Source organism: Balaenoptera acutorostrata, chromosome 12, assembly GCF_949987535.1.
Source record: "Balaenoptera acutorostrata chromosome 12, mBalAcu1.1, whole genome shotgun sequence".
NCBI classification, from domain to species: domain Eukaryota; kingdom Metazoa; phylum Chordata; class Mammalia; order Artiodactyla; family Balaenopteridae; genus Balaenoptera; species Balaenoptera acutorostrata.
The window spans coordinates 30,926,310-30,945,366 of record NC_080075.1 but is presented as its reverse complement, the minus strand read 5'-3'; the positions used below and the strand labels follow the sequence as shown (position 1 = coordinate 30,945,366).

Below are 19,057 nucleotides of genomic sequence, written 5' to 3'. Positions count from 1 at the left end.
TCCCCACAGGAATGTCTCAAACCTCTCCCCAAGGGTCTCCCTCACACCTCATTTTCCCCCTTACCCTCAGCAGAGTAACTTACTTCCACCTAGAAGCACTAGAAGGGAACACCTTCATATCAGTCAGGGGCCCAGTAGAAAGAGATGGTCTCGTCAAATGGAAGCGCTTTGAGGAGAGTTGAATAAAGGGCAATCAACAAATTTTGGGAAACCAACAAGAGATGCTGCAGGACCCCAAGACTAGCAACCGTTGGGAATCCATGTGGCCCTTAGGCCTGAAGGGGCCAAGGGCAGGAGCAGGTGCCAGACAGAACCTGAGGGGACAGCTGGACGGAGAGCGCCCCAAACAGGAGCTGTAGACTTTAGGAGCAAGAGGCCCACAGCCTGCAGGGGATTCTAGGGGGAATAAAGCCCCCAGTCTCACTGTCCTCCAATCCTCCAGTTTCCTGCCGTTGACTCCCGATGGCGGGAGCCAGACAGCGAGTGCTATGAGTCAGCCTCCTGGGATGGAGAGTGGGGGGAGAAGGTTGCAGAGTGGATCTGGAGGGGCCAGGGAAGCTAGCCTTCCCCCCCACCCCCGCTTCCCACCCTCAGACCCACACTGCCTGCATCCAACTCATTCTCTCCACTTGCCTCCTGTTATCAGCCAAGATCCTCCCTGCCCCCATGGGGACCTCACTTCTGGGTGGTTCTTCCTCTTTCCTGCCTTTACAGTCTCTTTCACTCTCACCCTCTAGAGTTTTGAGCTGCCGGAGAGTCTCCCTTCTAAAGCCCTCCCTTAGCCCCATGTGATGCTGCAGCCATCGTCATGTCTCTCTGCCCAACTCACAACCAAATCTCTTTAAGGAATTCTCTGCGTTGGCAGTCAGTGGGAGTCCTGCTAACTTCTCAGCCCATGGAGATCTGGCTTTTGCCCCAACCACACTCCACTGAGACCATTCTCTTCAGGTCCTTCCAAGAGACACAGCCTGGTCTTCATTTTCCTTCAACTCTCAGCACCTGTTAAATACGTGGACAACCTCTCCTACTTGAAGCATTCTCATCTCTTGTCCTCTGGGATACCATACTCTACTTATCTTCCTCTTACCTCTTGTATTAATCTGCTAGGGCTGCCATGACAAGCACCGCAGACAGGGTGGCTTAAACAACAGAAATTTATTTTCTCACAGTTCTAGAGGCTAGAAGTCCGAGATCAAAGTGCCAGCAGGGTTGTTTTCTTCTGAGGTTTCTCTCCTTGGCTTGCAGGCAGCTGTCTTCATGTTCACATGGTGTTCTCCCTCTATGCCTATGTCCAAACTTCCCCTTCTTATAAGGACACCAGTCATATTGGTAGGATTAGGGCCCATCCTAATTGATCTCATTTTAACTTAATTACCTCTTTAAAGATTGTACCTCCAAATAGAGTCACATTGCGAGATACTGGGGGTTGGGACTTCAACATACTGGGGGGACATAATTCAGCCCACAACACCTTTCTTGTAGCTGAGAGTCTTAGCAGGCCTCACAGATTGCGACTCCTTGAGGTTCCAAACCAGTCTTCCTCTTCTCCCCACCCCCCACATACTCCCCCTGAGTCACAGAGGTGATTACCTCTGTTCCTTTAGCTCCAGGTACTCTCAATAAATGGATAACATGCCAATCTACACATCCAGTCCCACCCTGCCTCCTGAACTCCAGACAAGCACACTCAATTGTCTCCTGACATCTTGACTTGGTTATCTCATAGGAACCTCTAATAACTTGCAGAACAGAATGTACCATCTTCTCTGCAGATTTGTTCCTCCTTCTCTGTTCCTAAGCTCTGAGAAGTGGCACCACCATCTATGTCCTCAGCTGCCCAAGCCAAGAGCCTGGGGCCATCTTTGACTTTTCTCTGCCATCCTTTCCACAATCAATTGGCAAGAGCTAAGCAGTTCTGAATCTCTTCACTTCTCTCCGTCCCCATCCCACCACCTGGTCCAGGCCCCATCTTCCCTCACCTTGACTGCCACAGTGGTCTCTTCCCTGGTCTCCCCAGCAGTCTTGCCTTTTCACGCTACACTCCACTCTGTTGACAGATGAATCTACTTCTCCACTTAAAGCCTCCAGTGGCTCCCAGCCTCCTTGGCGCTGCAGCCCCTGGCTCACTTATGTCTCCAGTGTCTTCCTGCAGCTCACTTCTGGAGAGCGAGGGCCCTGCTGTACTGTCCCTCCCTCCACCATGCTCACATGTGAAGAGGAGGAGAACCAGCTCAGGCGGCTGGGGACTGATGGCAGCCCCCTTCCCTCATTTCACCCGCTGGATTTGCGTGGGGTCTTCAAGGGGGACATCTGGTGTCTCCGTCTGTCTGCCCATTTGTACACCTTCTCTTTCCCCATTTTGTTCTCTCCTTCCTCCTCTCTACCCTTCTGAAAGGCCCAGGGGACTGGGCTGAGGTGGGTCTCCCGATTCTTGCTCTGGCTGAGGCGGTGTCCTTGTTGGAAAGGAGCCAGGCTCTGACCTGGACAGTCTGCCGGCACCTACCTCGGAATGGGACACGGAGAACAAACACTTCTGGGCCACTGCCTGAGAGAGACACCTGGTACTGCAGGGAAGCACGTGCGGGTCAGGCCTTTCAGGGAATGGCTGAGACTCTTCTGTTTGGGGGCCTAACCAATGGCAGCGGAATGGGTGAGATGGCAGGGGCTGCAGCAGTCCTGGAGGACAGGGGAAGCCGGCTCCCCGGGGCCTCGGGAAAGGGTCACTCATCACCGCCCTCGTCCGCTAGCATTCTGACTCTCCTTCTAACCATGGCCTGAGTGGGAGGAGGGAGGCCCTAGGGGCCAGCGGATGGGGATGGGGCCAGGGGAAGCCACATTCCTAGAGTGTTAATGATCTCCGGGCTAGGCAGAAGCTGAGCCCCCAAACTAGCTAAAAACAACAAACAGCTCCCAGGAGGGATTTGTGTCTTTTCTGAGAGTCAAGGATTTCCATCCGGATGGGGGCCGTGGCCAGTGAGGCTCTTAGCAAAGAAATTCCCCAGAGACCAGAAGCCCCCTGACCTAAAAGTATCACTTTGAGAACGGACCCCTCCCCCATCCCTTTCCCCCCCTCCCACCCTCCTAGGGAGGCCCAGCGCCCAGGCAAAGGGAGGCGGCAGCCCCCCGACACCTGGGAGGTGTGGGAGAAGCGTCTGGGTGCGTTCCTTACCTGGTCTCTTCCGTCCTTACACCAGTCCCCCGAGTGATGCTGTTCTTCACGTTTTACAGCTAAGGGACACCAAGGCTCTGCTGGAGATGTCCCATACACATCCGACTGAATGAATGGGTGAATAAAGGAGGTGACTGGCTAGAAGTCACAGTCGGGCTGGGGCCAAACTGGGGCTGGAACCCGGGTCTGCCCTACCCCAGCCATGAACCCCGCCTCCACTACAGGGTCCTCCTGGCAGAGGAGGCCATCAGCTTCTCCCTGCAGGCTTGGAAGATGCTTGGAGGTCCCAGAGACGAGGCCAAGCCTCGCTCCCTCCGGAACTCTGGGAGCTGCCTGGAACTGGAGGAGCCAGAGCTGTCAGGAGGTGGCCGAGGCCTGGCCCTGAGGGACTGTGGAGGAGTTAGGAAGGCGCAGCGTTCCCAGGGACGGTGCCACGCACCACTGCCAATATCAGGTACCTTTCCACTGGGCTCAAACCTCTTCTCCCTGTGCAGTCCCTCCGGGCCCCCAGGCAGTCCAGAATGCCCCTCCCATGCCCCTCCCCCCGAGTCCCCTGGATATCAGTAGCCGAGAATCTACCAAGATCCCTCTTCTACTCAGTTCCTTGCAGCGGGGCCCTTAGTGAGCCCTCCACTCAGTCACCACTCTGTAAAGGGTCTTTCTGCAGCGTTTCAGCTCACCCGCTTTGTCCCGCCTCCTGCCCTCACATGCCCCTCCGTCCTTTTGTCTCTCTTTCCCTTTGGGCCTCCTAGCAGGCCTGATCCCTCCTGGAGCCTGGGTCTGCACCTTCCTCAGGGGCCTTCTCACGACATCCTCAGTCAGCTCTTGGCTTGTTCCCACTGTTTCCCCACCCCTACCTCTCCCACCCACAATTCACAAAGCCAAGCCCTGATGCTTTAAATCCATCATTTATTGCCCACAGCTCATTAGTATTACATAAATCACAGAGATTGAGAAATTTTCTGAGAAGGTTAAAAAGACACTGCAAAGTCCCCTGGGAGTGGCCAAGGCATGTGTGCTGGTGACTCACTCACACTGGCCCAGGGCTAGAAAACCACCTTGCTTCCGTCCACTGCCCTTGTCCTCTCAGGACGTCACCCTGCTCCCAGGCTAGAGGCCCAGAACAGGAGACCAGCTGGCTCACAGTCAGGAATTGGAAAAGGGGTCTGTTGGTTATCTTGACATCTTGGGCTTTTAGTTCCTGTGCTCTCAGATTGCTGTCTGGAATAGGAGAAGGGCATCCCCAAGCCTGAGGGAATGTTTGAAGTGACCAGAGGAGGGTACACCAGGGCTACAGAGAGAGCCAGTTGCAGGTGTGCCCTGTCTTCTGGCACAGCTGGGCCAGGCCCAGCCCTCAGTGGATCCCGGCTCAGCCTTCCCACCACCCCTAGTTATGAACCAATCTGCCCACGAGGCCTCCCTTCCTCTGTCCTCAGCAGAGTAGAGGACGGATGTTGGCCAAAAGTTTCCCCTCACGGTATTTTTTGCAGCCAGACCAGGACTTATTAGCATGGTCGCCTGAACCTCCGTCACAATTACCCTGAGCTACAAGGATCCTTTGCCACCCACCCCTCCCACTCCCCAGGATAAACCCCCTTAGCTCACGTGAAATTGCATTGGGAGCATGACCGGAAAGCATCCAGGAGACAAAGTAAGTAGGTTAGGAGATGCCGAGGCCACAGGGCTCCCAAGGCTCGGGCAGGGATGGGGCTGGGCAGGGGCAACCAGCACAGAGGCAGAGTTGGAAAGACCCCATCTCTGCCAGGCCCCCGGACGGGGTGGGAGTAGAGCTGGGGTGGGCAGTTTTGGTCCCAAGGTGAAGTGCAAAAGAATAAGACCCTATGAGAGCTGGGGCAAGGTGAGCTTGAAGTGAGCTTTTCAAAAGAGGACCCAGACATGCCCAGCCCCCAGTCACTGGCACATTCGCATTATGGCAGGATTAGCTAAAAACGACCTGCCCCTCCAACACTGTGGTACCCCCCTCTGCTCCTGTGTCCTCCATGCCTGTCTCTGCCGTCTCCTTTTCCTCATGGGCAGTGGGTGGGCTGCTCCTTAGGAGAGTGGGGAGCCCTCAGGGCAGCATCCTGCAGAGCTAGCGGGGGGGCACCAGGGCCTGCCTGGGAGGTGAGGGCAGCAGGGGCTTCTGAGGAGTGCGTGGTATCAATGCACCTCACAACTACCCTGCCCTAAAGATGGCAAGAGCCACCCATGGCCACGCCATTGCCGTCCTGCAATAGCCTTTTCCTGCAAGTGCATGTGTTCATCTCCAGCCAGGTCTCTCCCCAGATGAAGTCGCCAGGGAAGCAGAGGCCCTTTGGCTGCATATCAAGGGCTCCATTCAAGTTGGGGTCAGGTGAGGGATGCATGCAGGCCCAGGCTTCCTCTTTGTTTGGGCCTTTCAGATGGGGGTCAGGGGGCTTATCTTGTTCACCCCCACCTCAGGCCCTGCTTCCTCTGCAAAGCTCCTGTAGCACTCTCCCCTTTCCTCGCCTGCAAATGAGAGCCAGCAGCAAGGGGCCTCGGAGGCCCATGCAGGGTGAGAGGCAGCGGCATGAGCGTGTGGGCCCACACTCAGGCCCAGGCATGCACGCTGCCTCTTTCCTCAGACCTGTAAAGTGTTTGGCAAAGGTCAAGTGCTCCAGGAATGTGTGTTCACATACAGAAGGGCAAGGTCCAGGTTCTGAGGCCAACAGCTGGCCATTTCCAAGGGAGCCTGCCCCATTCCCAGTCCAGTGTCCATGCTGGGGATATGCCTGGGATGCCCAGCACCTGAGCAGGACAGGCAAAGACAAAGTCTAGTTGGAAGAGCAGGTGGGAACCCCTCAATCCAGTCCTCTGGTTTCAGACAGGGAGTGGAGACTCAGCGAAGGTAGTGGACACGTCCAAGGTCACACAGCCCGTTAGTGCCAGAGCTGGGGCCTGCTGTTCCTGGGTTGATGCTCTCAGGTAGATGCCTAGAGATCTGGGCTTTGCACTCTCAGGCACGAGACCCTGTAGATGCCTAGAGATCTGGGCTTTGCACTCTCAGGCACGAGACCCTCCTGCTCAGGAAATGGTGGGCTGGGGCAGGTGGCCCGGTGGCTGGAAAGGACAGCAGTCAGCCTGCCTCCAGCCCTACCCTCAGTCCCAATGCCCAGCTTCCAGCCTGTGCCTGGAAGGAAGCTCTTCCCGCAGAGGGCAGAGTGCAGGCCACGGTTCCCGCCAAGCTTCGTTCTTTCTCAGGACTTCCTGCCTGGAGCTGGGGTCATCTCGAGGTCTCAAATGGATCAGGGCTCCGTGGAGGGTGACACCAGCCTCAGTGTGTCACTGGGTTTCATGCAGAGGAACTGGTTGTGCAGGTGTGGCATGAAGGCTGGCCACACTCAGAGCCAGCTGCCCAAGGAATCTTCTAGAGGCCTCCAGTGCCCCTTGACTTCCTGGGCCACCTCCTGAGGATCTCAGTCACAGCTGGTTCATCCTGTGAAGTGTAGACTGCCTCCCCTCGCCTCCCTAGTCCAGCCCAGCGCAGCCCAGCCCAGCCCAGGGAGCTATCGGGCCTGGCCACAGTAGTATCTTAAATCTACCAGCCAGGCCACCAAGGCCACCAGGCCCATTCCTCCCACCACCTGTTGCATCCGGGCAGCTGCAACCAAGGCTTGATTCTGATAAAAAAGAAAAAGAAAAAAGAAACCAAAGTATAAAAGGATCCTAATCCTACCCCGTGGGCACTCTACAATTTTTCAGCTTCACACATAATTGTGCTAAGTAGAGTTTTGACAACCCCACGTAAGGCCCAGAAATGCACTTGATTATTTTTCATAGTAAATGTGTCACAATTCCTCTCCCTTATGTTAAAGTGTGAATAGGTTAGTCTCCCTACCACTGTGGGGGGGAGGGCTCCCGCAGGTAGCCCAGGACTGGGGGGTCAGCTGGCCTCTCCCTGCAGGTGCAGCCCACGGGACTCCTTCCCTGCCCCCAACCCCTGGCCTGGACAACGCTCTGTTCCCCAGGCCGGCTGGCCACCGCTCACAGCCCCTTGTTGTACACCACTGTCCGGCTGCTCGTGGCCCGGGCAATCTCAGGCTCTAACTGGGTCGTTTCGATCTGAGAAGAGAGTGAGAACAGAGAGAGGAAAGGTGAGGGGGATGGGAGGGAAGGGGTGAGTGGGGAGCTGGGAGTAGCAGTTAGGACCACCTGGTGCCCACACTTCTCCCCTCTGCCCCCGGCACCCAGCCAGGGCCCACGTGTGCTGCCTAATGTTACGTCTTCCTTCTTTACTGCTCTTCGGCCCAGGGGCTCACGATACCCCTTCCAGCCCAGGTCATGCCTCTTCCTCTGCCAGCACGTCCATGTGGGGGAACGTCCTACCCTCTGAGTTCTCTGTCTCCCTCATCTCCAAGGACCTTGTCCCCGATGCTGCATAAACCACTCCCAGGACACACCCTGCTCCATCCAGACTCCTTAAATCCAAACCCCGCCCTCTTGGACCCCACCATCCCCTGTCCTTCCAGCACCCCACTCACTCTCCCTATCTGTTCTCGGACCACCAAGACCCCAGCCCCAGACTCCCTACGGCTCAGTCTTCACATCCTCTCCCTCCAACCCGGACGCGAAGGGCCAACCACTTTAGCCTCTCCGAGCTGCAAGGCCCTTCTGGCCTAGACTGGCAGAAGCCCTGCTTTGGAGGAACCCAATTATGCATCTACCTTCTCTCCACTTAAACCTGACCACCTAGCGGAGACCACTCAACACTCACTGCTCCTGACTTTGGCTGGACCCTCACAGTGGCCAGACAATCCCCACCCCTGGGCCACATGGCCGGTCAGCTCCCTCTCCCGTTCTCCGCAGAGGCCACCTGAACCCTCCTCTGCTCTCCTCAGCCACGCCACCCTCAGCTCCCCACTCACCTTCCTACTTCGGAGGGAAACCAGAAGGCATCGGAAGACACCCCTCAGCTTCTCGTCAAACCCACGACCTACCTGTGTCCACACTCTGCTCTGGACCTGCCCTCCAGCTGCCCCGCTGCGGTTATCCCTCCCCCTGTAGACCCCACTCTGGAGACCACTGCTGGACTGCCCTCCCTCCTTCCCACCTTTTCAGCCCACTGACACCTGTTCATCAGCAGAGAACCTCCCATCCCACAGAACCTCCCCTTAACCCCATGTCATGCTCCAGCTACCACCGGGTCTCTCTCCCCTCCAGAAGCCACATTTCTTCAAGGCGTCGTCCACACTGGCCAGCACCACCTCCTCACCTCCCACTGACTCTCCAACCCGCAGCAAATCTGGCCTCTGTTCCTACCACGCTCCACAACAATCCTCCTCTCCAAGGTTACTGCCAGCTCCCTTTGTGTGGCACCCACTGGACACTTCTCAGAGTCTCAGGGTTCCCCTTCCCTGCACATAGCCCCACAGGTACTTAAACTCAACCCATCCAGAGCAGAACGGAATTCCTCATCTCCTCCTGCCCCACCCCTGCTAACCACACCGCCACCCAATGGTGCTCTGGCCGGAGACCCTGGGGCCTCCTGACCTCCACTCTCCTTCCCTCCCCTCAGGTCTCACCCACTCCAGTCCCTCCCCCACCACAGCCAGCGGGAGCCTCTCAGCTGCAAGTCTGGCCATGCCTCTCTTTGTTATGAAATGGCTCGTTGGCCCCACTGCCCTCCCCGACCCAGTGGGATCCCTGGATCCCTCAAGATCCAGCCCCTGCCTCCCCCTCACCACCTGTCCCTTGGACTGGAGACACGGCACACCCACTTATCACCATGCCTCAGACACACTGGGTTATCCCCACCCCGAGTCTTCGCCTGAGCTGCCCCTCTGCCACGTCCTCTCCTCCCCCACCCCGATTCCCTCAGCTTTAGACATCTTCCCTCATCCAGGCTGGGTACGGCCACCTCTCCAGCCGCAGTCTCCCCTGCACTTTGTATAGCCGTTGTAGCATGTGGTTCAAGGCTGCCCGATCACTCATCTCCCCCTTCTCCGCGTTAGATCACAAGCTCCATGAGGCAGCGAGTGTGTGATCTTGTTCATCCTGCATCCTCAGGGCCCAGTGCCGGGAGACAGTAGGTGTTCATGAGTGTTGAATCAATGAGCGGAAAGAAGACAGGCAGAGGGTACTGGGAGGTTGTGGTCCCCCTGGAGGCTCCACAGCCGCCCAGATGTTGATCGGCAGCTCCAGGGACTGATCTGGTGGGGACACCTGAGCCCCCAAACCTGAGGGAGCCGGGAGGGAGGCGCTACCTCTGTGGGGGGCCCCAGCCTGACACCTGCCCTGGACTGAGTCAAGGGAGCACCGGGCCTTTGGAACTCAGCTCGCTGAGCTTGGTCCCAGGTACCTGCTATACATCCCAGGTACCTGCTATACATCAAGACGTGACAACCCTGGGCAGTAGGCAGGAGGTGCCGTAGACTGCACGGGCTTTTAGAGAACTCAGTCATGTCCGAGACCAGACAAGAGGGGATTCAGTGTGGACAACAGCTGGTGGGCCCGGTGAAGTTCCTGGAGAAGGGGGACCCTCTTCCTGTAGTCCCTGGTACCCCAATACCCAGGCCACTTGAGAGGGCCAAAGAGACAAGAGCTAGGCTCAGGGACCAGGCCTCTTCCCCACCCCCTCTCCTCAGACCACCTCCTCCCTCCATACCCCTGCCGGCCTCCGAGTCCCCTCCACCCCACCAGCTCTCCTCGTCCCCATGCTGCCACTGACACAATGCACAGCGCCCACGCTTAAAAATCTAAATGCTTTTGAAAATGTTTAACCTAGTTAGACAAATTAGCAAAAATTTGTGCAAAACAATTTAGGTATTTAAAATATTCAATGTTTTTAAAAAACTGGAAAACTGTTCTTAGCTTTCAGCTGCAAAAACCAACAAAATATAACATCCCAGCAATCTTACCATGAGGTGTAACATAACCCTTCGGGAAAGCTGTTAAACAGCTACTGAGGCATCCTGGGAAATAGCACTTCATTTATTCAAATGCACATATGTCAGGCTTTTGCACCATATGTCATTCCAAGCTATTTACAGTAATAATTAAATCTTAATCAACGTTTAACCTCTGTAAAATGTTTGAAGAATCCTAATCACCCTTCAGACTGCACTAATGAAGGAGAAATATATAAACATAAAAGGAAAATGATGCATAGATATCACGCTGGAAAGAACAGTAATTGCAAAATTGTATTTCTTTTAAATATAATCAGTAAATGATGTAAAGTAAGCCAAGGAGTATTTTAAGTTAAGACATCTTGGATGTCAGAGGTGTGAGCAGCTAATTTTGTTCTGCTACCCATAACAGATGTAGCATATTTTATTTTAGTGCCATTATTAGCAACTTCCCTTGCCGGCTTTCACTGAAGCACTGAGGCCCGCATTAAAATCGGAGAGGCTGCTCACCACCACAGTGGAGGACCACGGGCCAGGGCCACGGCCTACTCGGCCCGTTCCCTGGAGGGCACTGGCCCTGGTGGAGACCGAGGCCTCACCCTCCCAGCGGGGCTGTTGCAGACCCAGGCTCGCCACCGTGCTGAGGGCAGCAGGTAGGAGGGAAGCAGTGGGGGAGACACAGGCAATGGGAAGGCTGCGGGGGAGGGCAGTGGACGAGGCCCTCAACTCAGGAGCAGGCGTTTAGGGACAGAGCTGGCATCTAAGGCTTTTCCTCTCATTTCAATTCCATCGGCCCTCAAGTCAGCAGATGTTCATAGCTGCCAACTCCATACACCAGGGCTGGGCACACAGAGATGGACCAGAGCAGCCCGTGCCCTTGAGAAGCTTCAAGTCTAGGGAAGGAGTCAGAAAGGCAAGCAGATGGATCCCAGAGAGACAAACCAAGTGCCATGGAAACTGGGAGGGGGTGGGGGTTACCGTGCATTGATGAAAGAACAAGGAAGGAAGACTTCTCAGAGGAGGGAGGCCAGGAAGAAACAGAAGGTTTTGATAAGAGAGGGCAGGAAAAGCTTGCTGGGGAAGAGAAAAGCATAAGCTGGCCAGCATGGCATGTCTGGTGTGGGCAATGCTGGGCAGGCTGGGAATGTGGCAGGAAATGGAGGTGGGGCTGGGGCAGGCAGGTCCCTGTAGGCCACATGAAGGTGTCAGCATTTTACCCGAGGGCAATGGGGAGTCACGGAAGGATTCTGAGCAGGGGTGGTCCAAGATCCCTGTCTCGCTGGTGGTGGAGAGCACGGAGGATGGACTGGAGAGGTGAGTGAGGGGGCAGCTGAGGGAATCAGAGAGAGGTGGCAGGTCCTGCCCTGTGATGCTGCCAGTGGGGGCTGACAGGAGGGTGTGCTGGGGATCCTTTCTGAGACGAAATCCATAGGAGTTGACGACCAATTCCATGTGGGGGTGAGAGGGAGGTGTCGAGGATGACTGTGCGTTGGATGATTCCTAATTCTAGCTCAGGAGCCTGGGTGGCTGGTGACGCCGTTCTCAGAGGCAGGGGAATATGGGGGGGGGGGTCAGGGTGGGAGGGTGGCAGGCCTGGGTCCCCCAGGTTGAGAAGCCGGTGAGGCAGACAGGTCTCGGGGGCGGAGCTCTGGGCAGGGGCCTGGGCAGAAGCGTGAGCCCTGGCTATGTGAGCTCAGCCAGAGCCCCGGAGCGGAGGAGTTGCCCAGAAGAGCAGATGGCAGGGGCGGTCGCCAGGCCTGGGGAACAGGCACATTTGAGGGGCGGGTATAGGGAACAAGCCCATGATGGCGGCCTAGGGGGACCAGCCCAAGGGGCGGTGGCAGTGACGGAGGGCACCACAGACAACAGGCAGCATGGCAACGCCAGGCGAACAGAGTTTCCAAGTGGCCCCGGTGAGGGCTGAGAGGCTTTGGTCTTTGGTCTTGGCAGAGGGATTTTGGTGGGATTTGGTGACCCCCTAGAGTCCAGACTTCCTAACCCTCACTCAGCCTCTCACTTCCATCCTGGGCCAATTCAACTGGTCATTCGTTAAGACCTCTCTAGTTCTCTGACCATAGCTGGGGGTTGAGCCAATGGCTCACCGTCTCGAGGGCTCACGGATGTCGGGACCACTGAGGGTCCTCACCGCTGGGCTCAGCGGAGGAAGCTGGGGCAGGGACCCCCATGCTGCCTACCCCTTGAAGATCACCTCTCTGAGGTGTGGGGGGCCTAAGTCCCCTCCACAGAAATCACATCCAGGGCTGTGCTGGTAAATGAATGAGATTCAAGTACTGAGTGAGGGCAACTAACAAGCTTCAGGGTCCCAGAGGTAGGGACAGGGTGTGTGTTCCCTTGGGGTCCCCCTGCTATTTGGGGTAAGGGAAGAAGCAGAAGCCAGCTCCATGTGCTGTGTCAGCAGCAGAACAAATGGTGTGGTGGCCACAGTGGCTCAGAGGTGGGTTGTGGACAGAGGGAGATCCCAAGGCCCAGTGAGAGGAGCGGATACTGCAAGGAGGGGTCACTATCATCAGCCCAGAAAAGAGTAGAGCCCCAGGGTAGTAGGCCAAGGGCAGGGGCTTGACCACAGATGAGCTCTGAGGGGCCTCCTCTGGGGAGAAGGTGACAAGGAGAAGGAAGGCTGGGCAAGGAGTGGCCACAGGGAGAAGGGGTGACCCAGTCCAGGCAGCCAGTGGGGGACCGGCAGGAACCTGTGGGTCCCTCCATTGATCTGGTGAACTCCTCCCCAGGTGCCTGATGGCCAGTCAGCAGGGGACCTCGAGGGAAGGCGGGGTCTGGGATGGGGAGCCTGAGCCCTGGCTGAAGTGATCAATCAGCACTGGTTGATGGTACCCCCCAGCCCCAGAACTGGGGGTGCCAAGAAGACGTGGGCCTGTTGGAAACAGCTCGCTTTGCCATGAGATGAGCAGTATGGCCCTGCTAGCACTCCCTGACTCCCAGGCAGAACCTGCACCCTGCCTCCGAGACAGCTTCACCCGGATGCCCTCCCCTCTCAGACCCTAACCCTAACCCTAACCCTATCAGAGCCCCAAACCCCAGCCTCCAGACCCAGCTCAGACCCTGCTGCCCCTTGTAGCAGATAGCCCCAGATTTCCGGCTGCATCTAAGGTCAGAGGCAGCAAACACAAAGCACGAGCCTCTCTGGAGCACCCCCAGGCCCAGCTGGCCCCAGAGCCCCCTAGAGCAGCCTGAAGGGCTTCCTTTGTGGTGCTGGAAGGGTTAACCCTGAGCTATTTGCCTCTGTCTCCTGGCTCATCTTGGGTGGGGGGCCAGAGTCAGGAATGCATTTGGGATCACCTCTGCCTCTGCAGCCTCAGAGCACACACACACCTGCAGCCAGCAGCCAGCAGATAGTTTACATATTTGAACCTGGAGCTAAGGTGCCGAGACATAAACAGGAAACTGGATCCCCAGCCTGTGCCCCATTTTCAGGGGCTTTTACCTACTACAAAGAAGTTCCTCCTACTTGCCTTTCTTCTGGTGGCTTTTCTGCCTCCTTTTCAAAGGCATTGGGCTGGGGGGTGGGGTGTTCAGCGTGACCCTGTGACATGGCTCAAAGCAGCCTCCTGCTCCTGGCCAGGGGTCTGGGCCTCTGAGGGTCCGCAGGTGGTGGCAACATTGACACAGGTCCAAAGCCCAGGCAGACACCTGGCTGACCCTGTGTGCCTGAGGCCTCTGCCAGGTCCGGAACCAACTTGCCTACTGGGCGGCCACATACCGCCCCCTGTCACCAGGGCTAGGCGGGCCTCAGGTCCTGCTCAGATACACACGTCCAGGCCTGAGTGCTATCCTGCGTGTCCTTGGAGGACAGGAGTGTTAGGCTGGAGCTGGGGAGCAGCTGAGGCCTGAGCCTAGATCCGTGGGGCAGGCCTCTGGTGCTGGCTCTGGGCTCCCACTGCCTTCGCAGTGAATGTCAGACTCCTTGGCTGGACACTCAGGGTCTTCTGCGACCTCCTCCAGCTTCCTCACCCACTGGCTGCTCTCATGCCCAGTGCGTTGTACGTGTAGGCTTTGAGGCCTAATCCTCCAGGAAGCTTCCCCTGATCTTCGCAGACCAAATCCATTGCTGCTGCCTCCGGTGCCCCCGGCCGATTACACCCCTGCAGCTGCAGGCCAGCTGTGAATACAGGGGCCCCCCCACTGCACCCCAGCGTGAGCCACTCACCCTGTGCCGTGTGCATAGTCGGCCCTCGGTAAAAGTTGAATCAAACTGAACTGCACTCCCCAAGTTCAGGGACCCTTATCTTATACTTTTCCATCCCCCCTGTGCGATGTGCACCCACGGAATGCTCGGACCACCCCCTCCCCCCATTTTGGAGCTTTGCACTGTTCCTGGGTGCCCTCTGGTGGACCAAACTCAGAATCATTCTCTGTCCTCCCTCTTCCCAAGGTCTCAGTTTCCCCACATGTGAGGTGGAAAGATTTTTCTACTCCTGGGGCTGGGATGTGGATAATACCAAGAAATGGATGAGAAGGCCCTTTGGAGGCTTAGAAAACCTGCTAAAGGAAGGCAGGACCCCGTGGCTATCCCACCGGCAGGCCGGGTCTTGCTCGCCTGTGTCTCCTCACGGCTCACAGGGCCGAGCGCTTGCTGTGGGCCAGGCATGTTCTAAATACTTCACACATACTGATGCATTTAATCCTCTCAGCAGAAGCTTTGCACAACCAAGCCTCCTCCCTCCCTGTCCTCTATTCAGCTAGGTGTTTTAGAAGGTCCTAGAAAGAACTGGGGAGGGACGGGCTGAGAGGTGGCCCTGCTGAGGCCTGTCACCGGGGCATGTGTGCGCATGTTCGTGCACGTGCTCGTGTGTGGGCCTGCATGCACGCGCAGGTTTGGGGTGGGGGTGTGTGGAACAGGCAACGTGACAGGTGGCGTTGGCGTTCCTGGGCTCCAAGCGGCTTTGCCATTCCCATCCGTCCCTCCTGGGGGGTCCTGTGGGCAAACTCCAAGAAAGCAGCGGGCAGGGAGGCGGCAGATTTCTGATGGCAAAAATAGCCCGCTTCAGAGTTCAATAGGGACTGATTAAAGCAGTAAAGGAGAAAAGCCCCAAACAAGCATCTCCAAGCAAAGTAGGAGAAGGATTTGAGATTGGAGGGGAGGAGCCACGTGCTCTGGGAGATGGTGAACCTCTGTGGACTCAAGAGGGACACACTACCCCCCTAGACATTGCTTCTGGCCTCATATCAGCCCTGGAAGAGTGGGAGAAGCAGGAAGCAATGAAGTCAAGGTGAGCCCAGGTGAGCCATGCTCTGTATTAGGTGTTGATAAATGGTGCCAGTTCTCAGCCTTAGGGACACCCTACGAGTCAAGGGATGGAGAAAGAACTGTTGTCCTGGGGAGGGAGATGGGACGCAGGAAACACATGCGACCAGAGTCTACATGTGTGGGGAGAGACAGATCCTAGGGGGGCTCATCAGGGAGGACTTCCTGGAGGAGGGACCTCTTCTAGAACAGCTTGAATGTGGACCTGAGCTCATCCCCAACTCTTCCCTGTTTTTGGTTGGGAGTTCAAATGCTTTCTCAGAGAAATGGAGGCAAGCTGGGGGAGACATTTGCTTCTGCTAGGTCACAGCTCCCGGCCAAGCTGGTTCATCAAAACTACCATTTTCTTCAGGGCTGGTGATGGGGAGAGAGATGGTGGAGGTTCTGGTACCCACTGGGAGTACCCGCATTCTTTCCACATACAGGGACGATGTGCCTCTTTGTTTCGTAACTATGGAAGCTGGAAGGGGGAGCTGGAAGAAGTAGGGGGGTGAGCAGGGGCATGGCTGCGCTGGACCTTCAGGTACCTCACCTACAGCATGCGTGTGACCTCTAAGAGCCAACCGCTGGGGCCAGGGTGACTAGTGTGAGGACATAAGGAGGGCTTAGGTTTCTGGTTCTCTGCACCCTCCAGGGCTGAGGTGAGGAGGGGCTGGGCTGAGAGGGAGGGGCTTGGGGGGTTAGCAGGGCTGACAGGGGAGGTTCTGAGCAGCAAGCCCTGGGGGGCTCAGATGCTGCCTTTTCTTCCAGTCAAGGTGTCAGGCAGAAGCTGGAGGGGCAGAGGGAGGGTGGGGAGGGGGTCCTCTGCTGAGGTGTCAGGGAAGGCCAAAGGGCAGGGGCCAAGAAACCAACAGCCGACAATAGACAACTGCAGGGCAACAACCCTCGCTGCCAGTGAACCTGACTCCGTGGCCTCACGTGGACCCCGCAAAACTGGTGCCGGGGGGAGAGACACACACACTCGAGGAGCCCCCAGCCCTATGGCAGCAGCCCGGCCCCATCTTGCCTGTGCCCCCACCTCAGCCCCTATTGCTGCTGGGAGGACAGAGGAGTTGAATGAGGGTCCAGGGGCTAGAAGGCATGTTCCAAGGAAGGCTCTGCCCACTCGCCATTCAGCACCATTCATAAGCCACACCTGGCCCGAGAGGTGGCACAGCCACACTGCCGGAGAGGGTCAGCAGCTGACTTAAGGTCACACAGCCCACCATCGGCTCTCCCTGCTTTAGTACCAGGGGCCGGTCTCATGGTTTCACTTCCAGAATCCTCATGGGCGGAACCAGGAGAAAGCTTACGTACAACACCTTATCTTATGGCAGGGGAAACAGGTCTTTAGGGTGAAGACCAAGGTCATACAGAGAGTTGAGGTTGGGGGATGCCAGCCAGACGGGAGGAGGGCAGACCTGGGGCATGCGTGGCGGCCCCCGGCCTGAGCCCCACCTAGGGACAGGGCGGAGCCCCCAGGGGCCCCCGTACCCACAGCCTCACTCATCCAAAGAAAAGCCCCAACTTTTCCTGTGGGCACATTTCAGCCTCACCAAATCAGCTAATTATTGACAGTTGGTGAAGAGGAGATTTCACTTTTTCCTCCTGTTAAACTGCTCCTAATTAGTTCCCTGTCACCATGGCTGGCTCGCCCGCCCGCCGCTCGCCGTCGGTAATCCCGCTGCACAGTGTCTCATTAACCTTTTGCTCCTCTCCTGCCGCCTGCCAACAAGATGAAGACAAAAACAGATTGTCGAACAATGGCACTGGCTTGTATGTGCAGCCCAGTTCCCCAGCCTCCCCCCCTCCCAGAGCTCCCGGGGGGAATCGCGAGGGAAAGAGAGGGGAATGGGGTGGGGGAGAGCCCAGAGGAATCGAGGGAGAGAGGCACAAAGAGAGAGAGAAACAGGCAGGGCCGTGGGCAGGGTACTTGGCCAAGGTACTGCTTCTTGAACCTTAACGAGGTTCATTAAATGGGATTGGAAGCGCTCCCAGGTGGGGAACACCGGCTGTCAGAATTGGAGGGACATTCACCGTCCCCAGGTCCAGCCTCTTGTAGCAGCCAAGCCCATGGGCCCAGAGACTGGACCTTGGACATCTCCCTCGAGGAAGCTGAGACACCAGCATGTGTGTTTGTGTGTGTGTGTGTGTGTGTGTGTGTGTGTGTGTGTGCGCGCGTGCGCACGCATGTGTATGTCTGGGGGAGGACAGAGATGACCACATTGGCCTGGAGCCCAGAGCCCCAATCTCCAGAGAGGGCAGGGCCAGAAAGGTCACCACAAATCAGGCCCCACATGCCACAGGGAGGCCTCTGCAACCCGCCTGACCCAGCACAGCCCTGGGCAAGCTCCAACACAGCCCTCTCCTTCCCATCATAGCTGCACCATCACCTGACATTCCTTGGTTATTTGGCTTCTGTCTGCACCCCCAGAACAGAGGCTCCCTGAGAACAGGGGGCTATGACATGGCCCTCCAAGTTACAAGAAAAAGGGGAAATCACCCCAGTATCTGGGTGCAGACGGGTCCGTCCATGCCTGGCTGAGCTGGCCTTGGTCAATGCCCTACAGCCTTAATGTGAAGGTCACAGGGTCCACCGGGGCAGACCCCACACTCCCGGCGACAGGACCGGGGCTCAGAAGGGAGGCCAGACCTTGCTCCCCTGTCCTCACACCCAAGGTCCTAAGGAGGCTGCCTACCCAAACTGCTGGCCCACAGACCCCCTACCCCCGCCTCCTGCCTCAGCTCTGGGTTAGAGAACAAAGGCACAAACACCTACTTCAGAAGGTCCCTGTGAACCTGAACATGGACTCTCCATGAAGGAGGAGGGCTGGGTGAGGGCACTGGAATGTTCCTACCGATAAATTAGCAAGGAGCCATCTGGGGTTCAGACTTGGGCCTTCTCATTTTATAGCGAGATGGGGGTGGGCTGAGGAGGGTTATGGAATCCTTTTGTGGGTACAGAGCCTATCCCATCATTACCAACTTCAGACCTTGGGCAAGGTCCTTAACCTTGATGTGCCTCAGTTTTCTCATTTGCAAACGTGGAATAATACTGGCACGAACCTCACAGGACTGTCATGTTCTGGATCCGCGTTTTACCGCCACAGTCAACCAGGCCCTTGTACTTACTGGACCCCAGGACCCCTTGGAGGCCATGCCTTTCTACCCTGGGCTGTGTGATTGCTTCCCCATCACTGCCTTTTCTCCAGGCCCCCAACCCCCCATCTCACAGAACACCAATGAGTGAAATTTTCTTTGCGGTTCTCCAATGGCTTCCCATCCCTGAGTTCACTTCTCTGAACAAAGAGAGAAACCGGACTGCCATTTTGCCTCCTCGACTGCCTCGTCCAGCCACACCCCCCGGTTGCCAAGTCTTGTCAACTCCTTCTCGTCCCCTCGGCAGCAGCTCACCTGCAGGGAGCCCCCTCCTCCTCGAAATGCCCTTGTCCCCCGTGTCCATGAAACTGCTTGTCGGGGCTCTCCCCTGCCTGCTCCTGCCCTTTTTTAACAGCTTTTCTTCCTCCTACAGAGACCTCAACCCTTCCAGGACTTCAGTACCCCCCATGCATCAAAGGTTCCATGTTCCCCAGCCAAAATCTGGCCCCAGAGCCTGAGACACACACATCTAACTGTCTAGGCAACACCCTTTGATAAACAGTAATACCTTGGACTTGGGGGGCATTAGGAAGATTTAATACAAGGCATGCAGAGTTCCCGGCATGCTACCTGGCCTAGTAGATGTTTAGCAAATGGTAG

At 56.8% G+C, this 19,057-nt stretch overlaps 1 protein-coding gene across 3 annotated transcripts in view; it reads right to left on the bottom strand.

Moving 5' to 3' along the window:
• Positions 1-4,061: 4,061 nt before the first annotated feature.
• The window catches only part of SFXN5 (sideroflexin 5), a 115,951-nt gene continuing 100,955 nt past the window's right edge, over positions 4,062-19,057 (bottom strand). For 2 of the 3 annotated variants that reach the window (XM_057557819.1, XM_057557817.1), the window contains one exon: positions 4,062-7,252. In XM_057557819.1, coding sequence (XP_057413802.1) covers positions 7,175-7,252 — 78 coding nt within the window. In that variant the 3' untranslated portion in view covers positions 4,062-7,174. Of the gene's footprint in view, positions 7,253-10,130; positions 17,024-19,057 lie in introns of those variants that run through there. The other variant, XM_057557816.1, reaches the window with a different exon arrangement.